We start from the raw sequence: 15,578 nt of genomic DNA, 5'->3' as shown, positions 1-15,578 counted from the left end.
GATAATACTAGGTACCTCTTTATCCAAGATAAAGAGGTAAGCTTTATTTCTTAAAATGCCTTTCCATGTGCTTGAATTATAGTACTGGGCATAACTTTCCCATTGCAATGATTTAACATATGTTATTAACACAGATAAAAACAGTACCACACCTAAGACCTACCTGAGAAAAAATAAAAACATATCCACATCAATAACAAAATTATAAATTCTTGTTCAGAATGAAGTTTAAATAAATATTTGCCTGAGAAATAGGTCAGTAAAACTACCTTATAACATTAAGTAGAATCATTGTGGGGTACTTGTAGTCTTTGTGTGACACCATTTTTATTCCCATCTATCCTGAAATCTAAATCTGGATCTTCACCTCATATTCTTAAAAAAATCATTACACTCAGTGGGTAATCAGTTCTTGCTGAATCCCTTTCTGTGATTCTAGGAGCCAAGCTACAACCAAGTTAATACCGGTAGTTGGCTTTTAGTCTTGCAACTATAGTTTTGTACTTAGCAAAAAGCAGCTGACCTAGAAAATATTTAAAGATTGGAATTTCTAAGCCAATATGCAAACCTATATTCCATAAGGGTCAATCAGTATTTGTTTTGTCTGTGGCACATTTTGGAATATTTTCCTCCTCTTTTAGCAATCTCAGTGATTAGCCCTCACATTTTAAAGACTCAGCCCCACTTGCTAATGAAAGCCTTCCACCACCAGGACTTCATTCTCTAAACACAGACATCAGCATATTTAAAACTTTTTCTTTATAAAATAAAGTACTGTGAACAGTACTGTTGCTGTTGAACATATGGAAGAAACCATGTAAGACAAATTTATCATATGAAAATATACAACTATTTATAAAGCAACAACTGTTTCCTTTTTGAAAAATGCAATAAAATCCATAAACTTTGACAAAATATGTATTGTGTCTGGTTGAGAAAATTAAGACAAAGGTAAATGCTAGCAATGTATGGGATGTTTCCTATGCTGCTGCAGCAACTAAGATTAATGAACAGGGAACAAGTGGTTGACATATCACCTACCCATGGGAGTTCCAACGCCATAACCTTTGGAGTCTATCAGGCCTCCAATCTGTGTTAGGTTACAGTTCCTCTGTGTGACAAATTCAATGGTTGTCGACTCCATTAGAAATGCATAATCAGAGGTAAGCACGCGTTGGATACCTTCTTCATTACTTTTGACAAGTACTGACTGCCTCCTGCTGCTCATGAAGGCCCACATCTTGTCATAAGTGGAGATTTTGGATTTCTGAAAGACAAATATTAAACGCAATATGAGTAAGAATGATAAGCTTATATGAGCGAAAGTAAATTCTCAGTTTGCGCATTGCTCTCTTCTCAGATTTTACTATGTCAGGTTTTACCAAGGCAATTTTATAAGGATATTGGTGTAGTTCATCTCATTTGTACTTCTCATCTTCTCCATTTAAAATAAACAACTGGACATATTGTCCATTGTGAAATATCTGTTGTTGATCTGGTTTTATTGTTTCTATGTTTTTATGCAGGAGGAAGACCTACAAGTACTTCAGATTAGTGGAAAACTATTAAGTATTTCACTCTAGCAAAGATAAAAAACTCTCTTGTTAAGTTTTGTAGGGAAATCTGTGGATTCTGGCACAAGTGAAATTTTTCTGTTATTTCAATCACTCAGCTGAACAGTTCTGAAAACCTAATGCATAGCATGGCAATCTGAAGTAACCAAAGCTCTCACACATGGCAGTGTATGGAGAAAACAGTTGTGAAGGAGAGGGCAGACAACATTTTATCTGTTGTACATGACAAAAATACTTGGAGAAAGATTTTAGGTGAGAGATAATATCACTCTCAGGTCATAATAAAGCTAGCTTGCCTTACAGAAATTAACTACTGAAGTCCTAAAAATTAATATGTGCTTTCTGATTTAATATTTCCAGAATAAAAAGAACTGTTGTGGTAGGAAGGGAGTCAGTAATTTGGGACAAAGGAGTCAGTAGTTTGGAAGAAATTGATGCTGTGAAACTACAGAGGAGTTGCTTCCTTTTTTTCACCTGAGTTGGTTTAAAAAGAAGGTAATTACCTTCTCTCATTTTTATAAAACACGGTGCTTAAGAGATCATAATGACTGAATAAACTGAAGTATTAGAAATACTGAACATTTTATACCACATTTGTCTGATCTGTTTAATAACACTGCAAACTCAAGATGTATCAGAAAATGTTCTGCAATTTTAAATTTTGTCTTGTAAATAAAATGTAGAAATACCACGTAAACACTAGTATTATCAGACCTTTTAAGGTGTCTTTCCTCTTTTTATGTCACACTTAAACATATTCCTGCCATCAGATCTGGAAGAAATACTAAAGAAAGATTGACACTACAAACATTTCTGAAGTTCAGATGATTGGCAGCCAGAAATTCTCACCCAAAATTGAATTAGGAGTGTATGTGGAATAAAAAGAATATTTATTTAGAAAAAAGGGTTTATTTTGTCCCCTTTCTGAAATATAATCCAAGAGTTCTTTCACTATGCCTGGAGACTTAACAAATTAAGCATTTGAACTAAGTCTAGTGTCAATGCTAACAAAACTGAAGACTTATAAGGCTCTGAATTTTGCACATGGTTATTGTACTGAACATAATCTGGGCCTGATTGCAAAAGATTTTAGTAACAACGAAAGAGGAAAGCATTTCTCTTCAGAATATTCTGTGAACACATAGAATAGAGATGACCGAACAGACAGGGCCTCTCCTCATAATGTTTGTTTTGCGGTTTTTTAATCAAATAACTCTTGCAAGCATCTAATATAGCATTGTAGCATAATTTACTTCAAGAAATGCATATCAGCTCTGTAGGATTCTTATTTAATATATAATACAGGCAGGGAGGAAATAAATGTTTTTCAATATTTGTAAAATTTTATCAAAAACACTTCTTTAATTCTTTTATCATACAATCTTTACACCAGTAAATTTTTTATCTACTATAAATAATCTGATAAATATAAAACATTGGCAGAGAAAACAATTTTAACAAATGCTTAGATGCCGATGCATGTTGGGGGGAGGTAAGAAAAAGCCAAATGAGATACAACAACAACAACAAAAGGATTGCAATACATATGTATTTTTTTTGTTGTTGTTGAGAAAAAAATTAACTCCAGGATAAAAAAATATTTGCAAGGGGAATGGTTGCTTTCTACTCAATCATTAGAACATGTGAAAAAAATACAATATCCTTTAAAGGACAGAGTGTTCATATTATGTCTGTTTTAATCAGCTAGAATGAATCCACTGCTACTATTGAAAAGAAAAGGAAAGAAGTCATTAAGAAAATCAGAGAAAGCTCCTGCATAGGACAGCTCATTTACTGTAATAATTAAAATGAAATTAAAACATTAATATAGTCTACACATGATTAATGAAGAAGAGAACACAAAACCTAGAATACCAGTGCACATGGCTCACCACTGTAAAGTTGACAAGGATGACAGAAAGTGCACAAAAAGTGAATGCTTTTGCACTACTTTCTTCTAGCTCTAAAAGATGAAATTATGCCAGGGAATAAAGCCATTCTACTTTTGAGCCCTGTGTTTGGTTTTGGGATTTTTTTTAATTCACAAGAGATTTTTTTTTTTTTAAATCTCAAATTAAAAAAACCTTTTTCATTTGATTTAGGACAACATAACCACAAATAGTTGTCCTGTGTTTGCTAAAATACCCAGCAGACTCATTGATGAAAATCAAGAAGTCAGAACAATGAAAAGCATCAGGGGCCCATTTGACATTGAATTAAAGATAAAGACACTGCAACATTCCTGTGGTTAGGACTGTATCACTCATACTGTTAGTAGCAGATGCTGCAATTTTACATTATGTTTCCACCTTCTTTCACTGTGTGCAAATCAATCTGGTTAATCAACCTATATGCTCCATCAATGAAGTGTATTATTTTATCTGGGTTAGTTCACCATATTGTTTCATCTAACTGGAAATCACTGTCGGGAAATCCAACCTAACTTGAAATCAACCGGAAATGATGTTTATATAAGATAACTTGTGGTGACATGATTTACTGTTCTTGTGTTCCCACAGGAATGGTGAAGACGTAAGAAAACTGCCTATGCCTTGAATTTCACTGGAAGGAAAAAGAGAACTAATAGGAAAGCTGGAAATGCAAAGATTAAGCAAATCTAGAAACTCATCTCAACATCGAACCTGATGCATAAAATGTTAGCTCTCACAATGACATTCAGAGGATACTGTCAGTGTCATACTCATCGTTCATGAATTAAACATCTTTGGAAGAGAACTGTGCTTGTCAGGGACCACAAATGGAACCACGGCAAAGGCTCTAAGTTAGTCATAGCTAATGCTATGTATAAATATGAGTCTGGAAACAGAATGAGTCATTGTCAGTAATGTGTTACTTACTGCTCCATCCTAGAGCACTGGTTTGGAAAGAAATATCTGAGCAGCAGGACTCTGAAGCACAAGGTTAGAAAAATATCAGAATGTTGAAAATATGACAGAATAAACAAGGATCAAAGTACATGGAAGCAGACTTCATAATACAAGTCAAGAGTGGATAAATTCACAGTAAAAATATGCCAGGCTAATTCTGACACTTCTCTATGAAAGAAAAATTACAGATCCATTAATGGAGACTTTTAATGATAGCTTACAACTTCTTTCCTGGCTTCTAAAAGCATTTAGGTAGCAGAGAAAATGCTTCAGCTTTGCTTTCACCATGCAATATTTAAACTCAAAAGAGTCTGTAGTAACTAAGGAAAGATTGAAGGTAATTAAGATACAATTTTGAGACAAAAATAAAAAAGTCAACAAACCCAGTTCTGATATATTTTATGTGAGCACTCTCCACCACATGAGAATTAAATCATCAGAATCATTAAGTGAGGAAAAAACCCCACATATTCCCAATCCTACAACACTATTTTCTATTTATGACACTAAGTATAACAGCTTTATGACTTTTGTTTTCCTGTGCATTGCATGTTTAGTAGACACAAGTCACTTTTCTTAAAGTTGAGTCATGGATTTTTTTAAAGTTACAGGTAAAATGCCCATTCATTCTGACCTCATGTAATGGGCAAACTATGAAATGTCACTTCTGAATGACCTCACCAAGCTCATCACTTACTCATTTGTACTGACAAAAAGAATGACATATGAAGAGAGATTTCAAAAAAAAAGCCAATATGTTTGAGCCTTATCGAGGTGTACAACATGGTCTCTCAAAACATCTTTGATGACAACCTGGAAGGATAAAAACTGGACAGATTGAGCAGCCACAGGTAGAGAAATGGCAAAGTGGTAGTTAACATCTCAAGCCAGATTAGCATCTTGTCAAGATTTGACTACCTCAAGGGTCAGTCCTAGACCTGATACTACTCAGTATCTTCACAAGCAGTTGGGAAAATGGTACTGAAAGCTCCCTCATCAAGTTTGTGTATGACATGAAACAGAGAGGAGAGGTAGAAATACTAGAAGAAAGAGCTACCATGCAGGTAAGTCACAAAAAGTTTGGAAATTAGTATTACAGGAAATGTATGGCTAGCAGAACATAAGTAAGCAGCCCATCTCTGCAGCAGGAAAGCAGACTACAGGTAATATCAGCAGACTACAGCCAAGCCCAGAACAAGGGAAGGGATTAATCCACAATATTTGACATTTTTCAAGCCACACCAAGGATGCCCTTTCATTTTCTGAGTTCAAAGAAATGGTAAAATTAGACAGTGACCACCAAAGTGATCAGAAGATTGGAGATCTTAACTTACAAAGCAAGATTATTATATAAAGTGGTGCTGTCCCTAGAATGGAAGGCTTACAGAGAATCTAATCACCTTCTTCCGTTACCTAAAGAGAATGTTAGAGAAAAGTCTGGAGGTACTCTCTTCATTAGGATGTGTGGGGACAGCATAAGAGGCAATAACCAGCACTGCTAATGGGAAATTCTCTGAGTATATAAGAAAAAATTCTTCACTATGAGAAAAACTATATATTGGAACATGTAGCTCAAAGAAATCGTATAATCAATGCACCGGAAATATTTGAGACAGCCTAATGTAACGTTGAACAAATTATTCTAGCACCATGCACCCTGAAAAAGTTAATCTTGCACCATGGTTTCAATTAGAAAAGCAGATATCCTCTAACAAGAGTGAGAGTCCTCTAGAGATCCCTTCAAACTCTGAGTTCTCATTGATTTCTTTGATTCTTTATCAGTATGAACTTATGTACAGTACTTAATGAGTTTCCGGAGGCTTCAAATTTTGACCTTGAGCAATTTCAAGAAAACAAAACAAAATATATAATTTCTTGGTTTCAGGAAAAAAAAAAAAAAAGCTAAAAGAAACAAACCGAACAAATCCCAAAAGCATTGTGAATTTATGTGGTTCATACATCAAGCCAAAGGCAAGCAGATTATTATCCAGAGGAGTGTGTTTTCCTGTCTTTTTTTCCTTTTCATTCCTCTGAAACTCAAGTAGCCTCATCCCAATTTTTTCATACGTGACCCTTTGGAAATCCTGAACACAAGTACAGGAATCCAAACTTAACTGTTCATATAGTAAGCTATTTTATTCATTCCTTATTCTTCTTTGTAAGTTTGAAGTTTTGTTTTGACATATAACCTAAATCTACACAGCTGCAAAATAAACTTGAAAATACATTTTCTAATGTTCTTAATAATGGCAGAAGCACTAATGTAGCTCCAGATATTTTTCAAAACATAAGAAGGTTATATGTCAAATTTAGGTGAAACAAATGTTATAGTCAATCCTCTTACTGCTCATAGATGTTCTAAAACATCTTGATATGTCTCCAGTATTTTAGACCACAGAGGATTAGTACCATTAATAGAGAGATCAAGAAAATTTATTAATGACTTAAAATCATACATAGTATGACAAGCTTAAAACTGAGAGAACAAACAGCCTAAGTTATCCTGTAATTCTCCTGAAGTATTAAAAATACAGCAAAACTCAAAGACAAGGCTATCCGAAAGAATTTGAACAGTAGAATAAATGAAAATAAATTGTACAGAAACAAATAGTTTACCTGCCTGTAGTCTTACCAAATGGAAATTTTTAAAGGCTGATTGTTACTGTTTAAATACCTATCAATGACCAGTGATGAGTTTTTTCTGTTGTGTACTTCATATAATTTATTGTTTCTGTAATGCATATCTGTGATCCACCTCCCCCAGTTCTTAATATGAAACTGAATTCTTTGGAACAGGTACTGTTTTCTCTAAACAACTCAATGTTTCTGAAGTGGACAACAATGATCTATTACTGGGACTTCTGAACTAAATCGTAATATACGAATATAAGTAATATAAGGAAATAATGATAAATACAGAAATCAGAATAAAAATAACACTAATTATTATTTTTTAGCTTTATACACTTAATTTTTGGCTTTTACTGAGCACTTCACGTCTTGTTGAAGATAATTTGTTTTAAATGCTACATTTAAATTTGTTGTAATGACCAAAACAATTTCTAGTTTCTCAAAAGTCTTAGCTAATTCTATACTCCAAAAGTGCTTTTCTGAGGCAACTAAAGTGTTATAATTACTGATGTTGACATAGCTGAGTTATGTGTAATATGCAATTTGGTCTTAACTGCATATCTGCACCTGATCCCACTACAGGATAATACAATGCCATGCACAGTGCAGCCTTAAATCAGCTTAGCTATCCTCTATCACCCAACAGATAAACTTAATTGAAGTGAGCGTCTGTGTATCATCTAATTTTTTAACAATTTAGCAAGTAGTTATAAATATCAATCTCTTTAATGCAATATTTTTTCTCTATTTGTCTCCTAGAATTAATAGACTAGCTTCTTCTAAGTCATCACAGAAAAAGGAAAAAGAAACTATTTTTTCATCCTGGTCTCATTCACTGCAACCCTCTGGCCTCAGAGTATTATCTTTCTACTTTTTTCAGAACCACTGAGGCCTGAAAACCCCTAAGTGAACCAGACAATTTAGATTTTGTTGTGTCAGCATAAAAACAATAAAAGTAATGCATACAGCGTTCTCTCCTCCATAATGGCAGTTTTTATGGTCCATAGAGCACAAATGAAAAGAGGAAAGGTGTTTCTACCAAGAATAGAGCTACAAGGAATGAAAAATATAATGCTCAGAGAAAGAGATTTTCACGCCTGCCTTGATTGTGCTGACTTTTTGTTTCAAAACACAAAGATTTTGAACAAATGTTAAATATTTCAAGTAACCTATGGTTAAAACCCCCAAACTTTAATGCTATTGAAATAAGTTTTTGCTATCAGCTTTAACCTGGAAATAGGTAAAGACTTCATAGCTCCAAAATCACTAATGGATTTCAGACTTTCTTGCCTTTTATACAGAATGATATATAGTCTTCTACTGAATAATAACTAACATCACAAGAGTTCTAATAAAATACTGTGGAAGATGACAAGTGTCATATATCTCATGCTTCTACAGGTTTCTTCCTTTATAAATAGGAAAAAGAATTTAATAAAACTTAGTCTGTTTCTAGAGCATATCCTGTATTCTGGATGTTTCTAAAGCCAAACTTATTTCTGCTCACTCTGCCTGTTTTGGGATATAAGTTGCACGTACAGAATTCCACACTTCATTTGCACTGTATCTGAAAACACTCTCATTTTCCAAAAGCACTGCCTGCATAGTGTTATCATTGGAACTATGCATGAAGGTCACAAATATTACTTTAAATATTACCTCCAATAGAGCAACAATTGTCACAATGCCACATTTCAACAAATGTATTCTCACAGCATCGATACCTGCATGAGAGATGCTTGTGCAATATTCAAAGCACAAGTATTATGTGCTATGCTCAAACATTGCTGTGTTGAGGCTGGATATAAACTTCTTTGGCTTTCTTCTTTCTTATAAACATTAGAAGCCAAACTCAGCATTTCTTTGGTCAAAGATATCTTTGAATGAGCAGAAGAGATAGAAAACCCATTATTATTGATTTTATTTTTTTCCCAAAAAACCCCATAGTTAAAAATAAATACTGTTTCATTGTCTTCACAGGTTTCAAAAACTTAATGGAATTTCCACTGTCGTGTTTTTCCTAATGGCACCACTCAAGCAATAGAATTGGCATTAACTATTGCTTGTAATGATGATCATCAAAATGAGCCTCATTGCACAGACAGATTGTTGGGTTTTTTTCTCCCAATAAGTTCACCTATCATTTCTGTTGACAAACATAAAAAATCTCTACATCCAAAATGGCCAATAATTTTCAGTAGTTCTTCACGAAATAGCTCATGTAAAATATTTGCAGTCTGTACATTATCATAAACCACGACTGAGTATTTTGCAATGGGATTTGGGTTTAACATTCTGTACTTTTTTATTACACAAAGTAAATTACCAGCTACATTGGACCATATGTGCTAACAGCTGAGTCTTTCTCTATACTTTTCTGACCTTGGTGATTAGAAAATTGGAGTTAATTCAGGCAAACAGGATTGATGCCATATGTGGTTTTTATCAAAGGTGTAGAGGAGTGGTGTTAGCAAATCTGTCAGATCTTGGAATAATTCTGGCAGTTTTATCTTTAAACACCTTTAGTTTCCTAAACATACTTGAGAAGATAAGCAACATAACAGTTAAGGAGCTGATTCCCTCCAACAATAAGAAGAATTTTAAAAAATAATCTAAAAGGTCTGAAATTAAAAGATACAGTAAAAGACAGAGGAACTTTTCAGGCAGACTAGTTTCTGATGAATACATCATGAAGAATTCATCTACTCAACTAAATGAATGTTTTCAGTTAATGATCTGTACAGAAAACACAGACAACAACAGATCTATAAGATGTAGTTTTTGAGTACTTTTTAGTGCTGATATATAGAGCCCCTTTCTAACTTACCAGAAGTTGACGGAGAAAATTGCATTGATGATAAAACCATATAACATATCAAAAGTTAGAGGAAAATACAATTAGTGTGTTTACTTGCATCCTGCAGTTTGGACATCTGTAGTAATTGAGTCCAGGCAGTAAAAATGCAGTTCAACAGAGAAAGGTATTATAGCATAGCTTTTGAAGATCAAGCTCTACCAAGACTCTGCTTTATATATAATTGGGAACAGGCAGAGCAACTGTATGGCAAAACAGGGGGAAAGAAATCTCTTTCCAGCATTATTAACTTCTCTATTTGAATTCTTTTCAGAAGAATTGCTCAAAATTAGCAGCAATAAAGATTTCCAATGAATGAAAATGTGAAAACAAATTACCAGCTTGTTTGACCACCCAGTGATTTTAATCAGTCATGTTAATGTTAAATAAAACACCAACACTCAGTCATAGATTATTCTAAGATTTCTCCAGCTAAATCTGTGCCAATTACTTAATTATTGCTCTTACAAATGCCTTAATATGTAACTGAACACTGCAGAACCAGTCTTCAGGAGAAAAAAGCATCATTTTGAGTAGCACTCTCATGTGCAATCTTCATTGAACATTGATGTATTTATAGCTGCACATGGTAAAAGCAACTACATTTTATAATCTATGCATGTTGGGGGAAAAGCAGAAGGTTTTATCAATAATTGAGCATTTCAAACATGGCTTGAAATAATTACTCTGTGGCTTTTGACATCCAAGTTCTGAAATACAGTCCAGAGAAGGAACAGATATTTGAAATGTACTGATGTGGTCTAGTGGAAATGTTTGCCATCGGAAAAAAATTGTGTGGGATGGTATGTGATAACTCCTAGAAAAGTTACTGTTAATGATCATAAGGGAATTGGAACTAGATGATGTTTAATGCTATTCTAGTCCAAATCATGCAATAATTCTGTGATTATCCAACTGCCAAGGGTTCTAGATATTTCCTTCATGGAATCGCTAGGTGTAGCTGTGCCTCATTCTGTTTCCCCTGTTAAACTGTCAGTAAATTGATCAGTTGGACAGAAAAGTAATTCTGCTATTCATCTAGTAAACAGCTAATGGGAAACACAATTTCTGATGTAGTTTGAGAATTCATTAAGTTGAATTTAGCTAAATTTATATTATTATCTCTGCTAATCTGCTTACGAAAACAAGCCAGCCTTTTCAAGATGCTACCAAATTATCTTGCTGAGCAGTTTCCAATAATAACAACTGGGACTGCAGTGTTTGACTTAGTTCCTTATTTTGTTTTAATTGAAATATTTGAGAAAATTCCATTCTAGGGAATTTTATGGAAACTAATTTATGAGCAACCATTTTAGAAACCTCCAATAAACAATAAGTAAATACATATTAAATTTCAATTTTAAAAGCTAACAACTTTAGTGGTGATTGACTCAACGCTTTGCTGTTCACATGTATTATATAAGACTGAAAAAAAGACAATGAAAACAAAAATAGAGAGAAAGCACAAAAAACTCATTTAATTCATTCAGCATTGTATACCATATTACTTCTCCCACTACATCTAGTTCCCATATAGTTTGACAAAAACGAACAGTTGCACTAATAGTGTTTGTGATTGTATTTTAGTACATAACTGATACCACTGTCAGTGTGTTATCATGACTATATTATTTTGTGTGACCCTTTGGTTGACCCCTTCACTACTCACAGTTCGGGTTAAAGATATCACCTATGAGTTTGAAAGCCATTGTGTTGGAAAATGTATTTTAGCAACACCACAAACATGATTTCCCTGCATATGCCATGAAAAAAAGCAGACAAAGCAGTGACAATACAAACAATTTCAAACACAACAAAGTGGATTAAATTGCTTGGGCAAGTAAGTAAATATTTTCATATTTATCTTGAATATCGGTCGTCTGTTGAGCTTGTTTAAAATGTACTAATTAATATGAAAGGTTTTTCTAATGAGCAGTTGGACAGATATACCCTTGTTCATTTTAAAATAAATAAATAACTGCAGATAAGTGAGACATTTTCTGTCAACTAATAAATTAATAAGGAAATCTTACCTGCTCTAAGGTGTAAATATCCATAAACAAATTTGAATTTGTCATAAGACCTGAATCAACTTTTATGATTTCATCTTAGCAATAGCTAACTTCAGTAGAATGTATTAACACTGAGCAATCAATGTCATTTCTCAAGGGGACAGGTATTTCAATCTTATTAATTCCATATATATTCTTATAATTTGATTCTGGTTTGTGTTTATATGACAAAGTTGCACTGAACCCTTTTGTAAGGTGACAACTTACTGAAGATCTCTGGGAAAAGTATATTCATGTTCATCATGACAGATGTGATAGCATCTATCAATTAGCCCACGCTTTCTATTCAGATCATGACAGTATTTGCCATAATGCTATGATTGTTTTTTTCCAAGAAAATATATTCTATAGCTAACTTTATCCCTTGCAGTGTTTTTACTTTAAACACAAAAATGTAAGAAGGCAATTACTATGTCTAAAGAAACACCAAAAAAAATTATATACAAACCACAGTCACATAATTATTATATTTTCTTTACATTCTGATTACTGTCTATTTGATTTCCTCATTTTGAGCTAAATATAAGGATAAAGAAATCCCAGTAACTTGCTTATTTACTCTATTTACTCTAGGGTTGCCAAACCATACAGCATGATATTTCTGGGTTTGTTTGTAATCAACTATTATCCTTATGGGACTTGTAAGTAGGAGTGAGAAAATTCATAAGTTTAGTCAAAGACAGTTTAGCAGGTAAAGCAAAAGCTGTGTGCACAAGCAAAGCACAAGGAACTCATTCACCACTCCCCACGGGCAGGCAGATGTTCAGCCATCCCCAAAAATGCAGAGTTCCATCATGTGTACCCATTACTTGGAAGACAAACACCATCACTCCAAACACTGTGGCCCTGCTTCCTTCTTCCTGCTTCCTCCCAGCTTTATATGCAGAGCATGATGCCATGTGGTGTGGAATATCTCTTTAGTCTGTTAGGGTCAGCTGTCCTTGCTCTGTCCCCTCCCAGCTGTTTCTGCACCCCCAGCCTATTCACCGGTGGAGTAGGGTGAAAAGCAGAAAAGGCCTTTGCTCTGGTCAAGCGCTGCTCAGCAGTAACAAAAATGTTCTTGTGTTATCAACACTATTTTCAGTTCAAACCCAAAACACAGTCCCATACCAGCTACAGCAAAGAAAACCAACCAAAACCAGCATAAAGTCATAGTCTTTTAAAAATGTCTAACATGGGTTAAAGACAGCAAAAAATTTGAAATGGCTCATCTATTCCAAGAGGAGTAGTGCTGACACTGAAGCTGGTAAGGGAAGGGAGACACAAATTGTTATGTTTTATTAATGCAATCACTGTTCCCTTAATACAGTTCAATAAATTTCTTCCATTGAAGTCCAGCTCCTGGTCTTGCTCAAGATTACTCCTAGATTCACACCATGTGCCTAAGAGCATTGTCCAAACACTTGGACTCTGACAGGTTTGTTTGGTGCTGTGTCCACTCCCCTAGGAAACCACTCCCAGTGGTTTCTTCACCCATTCTTTGGGTGAAGAAGATTTACCTAAACCTCCCCTCACACAGCTTCAGGCCATTACTTCAGGTTCTGTCACTGGTGACCAATGAGGAGAGATCAGTGCCTGCCTCTCAATTTCCCTTCATGAGGAAGTTGTAACTGAAATGAGGTATATCCTCAGTCTCCTCTTTTTCAGGCTGAACAAGCCAAATGACCATCCCATCTTTTTTATATAACCTTTTTGTCTATATATTCAAGTAAAAAATGTTAACGCTTATCTCCATTTCCCTCTATTACTCCACTGTTTTCTTTGCTAGGTACAATGACTTGGATTTAGACTCTATTTTGTATTTTAATTCCACCTCCTCTGCTGTTTACAGATTGCTAGCATTTTGAAAAGACAAAACAGCATGCCTGCTGCCTCCAATAAAGGAGTAAAAGTAAATAATTTAAGAACCCTTTTATTTTTCTGTAGTAGTTAGTAAAATCAGTCTTAGCTCAGCTTCTTTGTTCAAAACCAAGTTTTCATAATTCTGTTTGATCTTTTGCTAGATTTTTTCCTAACTCCCTTCCAACTGATAAGATAAAAAACCTCATTGTTATCTCAATATTCAAGTCTGGAGTTCTTGTCTTAAAAACATTTACTGAGAATTCATTAAAACTTTCCCACTGTGCCTTATCAATCTGAACCTGATTTTGTGACCTTTATGCCTCACTTTAAAAATTTCAATATGTTTTAAATCACTAGCTTAGCTGGCTTTTTTTCCATTTGCCTGCACCAAAATGCTCCTTGTTTGCCTCAATTCTTTTGACCCTCACTCCCATATAGTATGATTAATGCCTAGAGAAGAGATATGTTAAATGTTTGCTTTAACCAGCTTATTTTTTCACTTTCAGTTTTTTTTATTTCCTTTGAGTCTTTTTTTTTTATGTATGAATTTACTTCAGACTGGAAGCTGACAAGAGGCTTAAGGCAATCTTATTTTCTCTCCCTTTAAACAAGCTTTATCTAAGCAATACCAAATGCCATAGCTGCAGTGCAGTACCTTTTCTTCTCGATTTCAGGGCAGCCCATTTACTTGAAATTTCAAATGATGGAGAAGGAACTAATACAAGCTCATGCATGCATTTACTTGTCTTTAGGATCAACCTTTTGAACTCCTTGAAGACAATGCTTGAGCTATTTCTTACTGTCTACCCAGCTCTCTTAGACCAATTTACAGGTTATAAGTCTACTTCTTTGCTTTTATCATCCATTAGAACAAATATGCAATGCTTGGAAAGATAATAAAACTAGCAAAGCGAACACATCAATGGATATAAAATACACCAGCTCAATAAAACCATCTCAATTTTTAAAAATCCTGCCTAAGCATTTTGCAAGTGTTGTATTTATTTACTTCTCTGGATTCTAATAATCCCTCAGAAAATGAAACTATAGCTACCGTCCTTTAAATACTTGTGTCTAAATAAATTAATTTATGCTTGTTTTTTTGATGTCACAGGATCTTGATTTTCTGAGAGAAAAATAAACTTCCAGACATTTCCAGAAATGTTTTCCCTTTAAAATTATTGTCCCAAAAAACGGAATAGATTACATATTTCAAACATTGTATATAACATACTCAACATGTAAAGTTTATGTAGACACTCAAAAATGAAATTTCCATAAGTATTCTAAATCTGTGATAAATTGTATTTGGTGGACAATTTTATTTTCCAATTGTGGAATATGAAAAACATACACCTAGATCAGAGATCATTAACAGAACTCCAGACTGAGTTGACTAGTTTGGAATTAAGTCCAAGCAATGGTCACAAATAAACATCAGTGAGAAATAAAAGATATATTTTTTTGTGAACACTCAAATATAAATATTACGAACCCTCTGAGATAACACTCAAGGTAAAATTTCTACTAGTCTTTCTGGAATATGCTTACTCCACTTGCAGTATGTTTCTATGTTATACTAAATGTTTCAGTAATTTATTAAAAAGATGTATTCAATAAAGAAACTAATTAGTATTAGCAAATTGATATTAGTAAATTATGTCATATAATCAGAGAATTATGGAATCATTTAGGTTGAAAATGATATATTTTCTAA

The 15,578-nt window shown here is 34.0% G+C and overlaps 1 protein-coding gene across 7 annotated transcripts in view; it reads right to left on the bottom strand.

The window, feature by feature from the left end:
* Window positions 1-15,578, bottom strand: part of GRIK2 (glutamate ionotropic receptor kainate type subunit 2) — a 345,199-nt gene that overhangs the window by 37,265 nt on the left and 292,356 nt on the right. For all 7 annotated transcript variants that reach the window (XM_072926727.1, XM_030267647.4, XM_032747255.3 and 4 more), the window contains one exon: window positions 1,042-1,267. In XM_072926727.1, the coding sequence (XP_072782828.1) occupies window positions 1,042-1,267 (226 nt within the window). The remainder of the gene's footprint in view (window positions 1-1,041; window positions 1,268-15,578) is intronic.

This window comes from Taeniopygia guttata, chromosome 3 (assembly GCF_048771995.1).
Source record: "Taeniopygia guttata chromosome 3, bTaeGut7.mat, whole genome shotgun sequence".
NCBI classification, from domain to species: Eukaryota; Metazoa; Chordata; class Aves; order Passeriformes; family Estrildidae; genus Taeniopygia; species Taeniopygia guttata.
The sequence above is the reverse complement of the archived record's forward strand: the minus strand, read 5'-3'. Positions and strand labels throughout refer to the sequence as shown.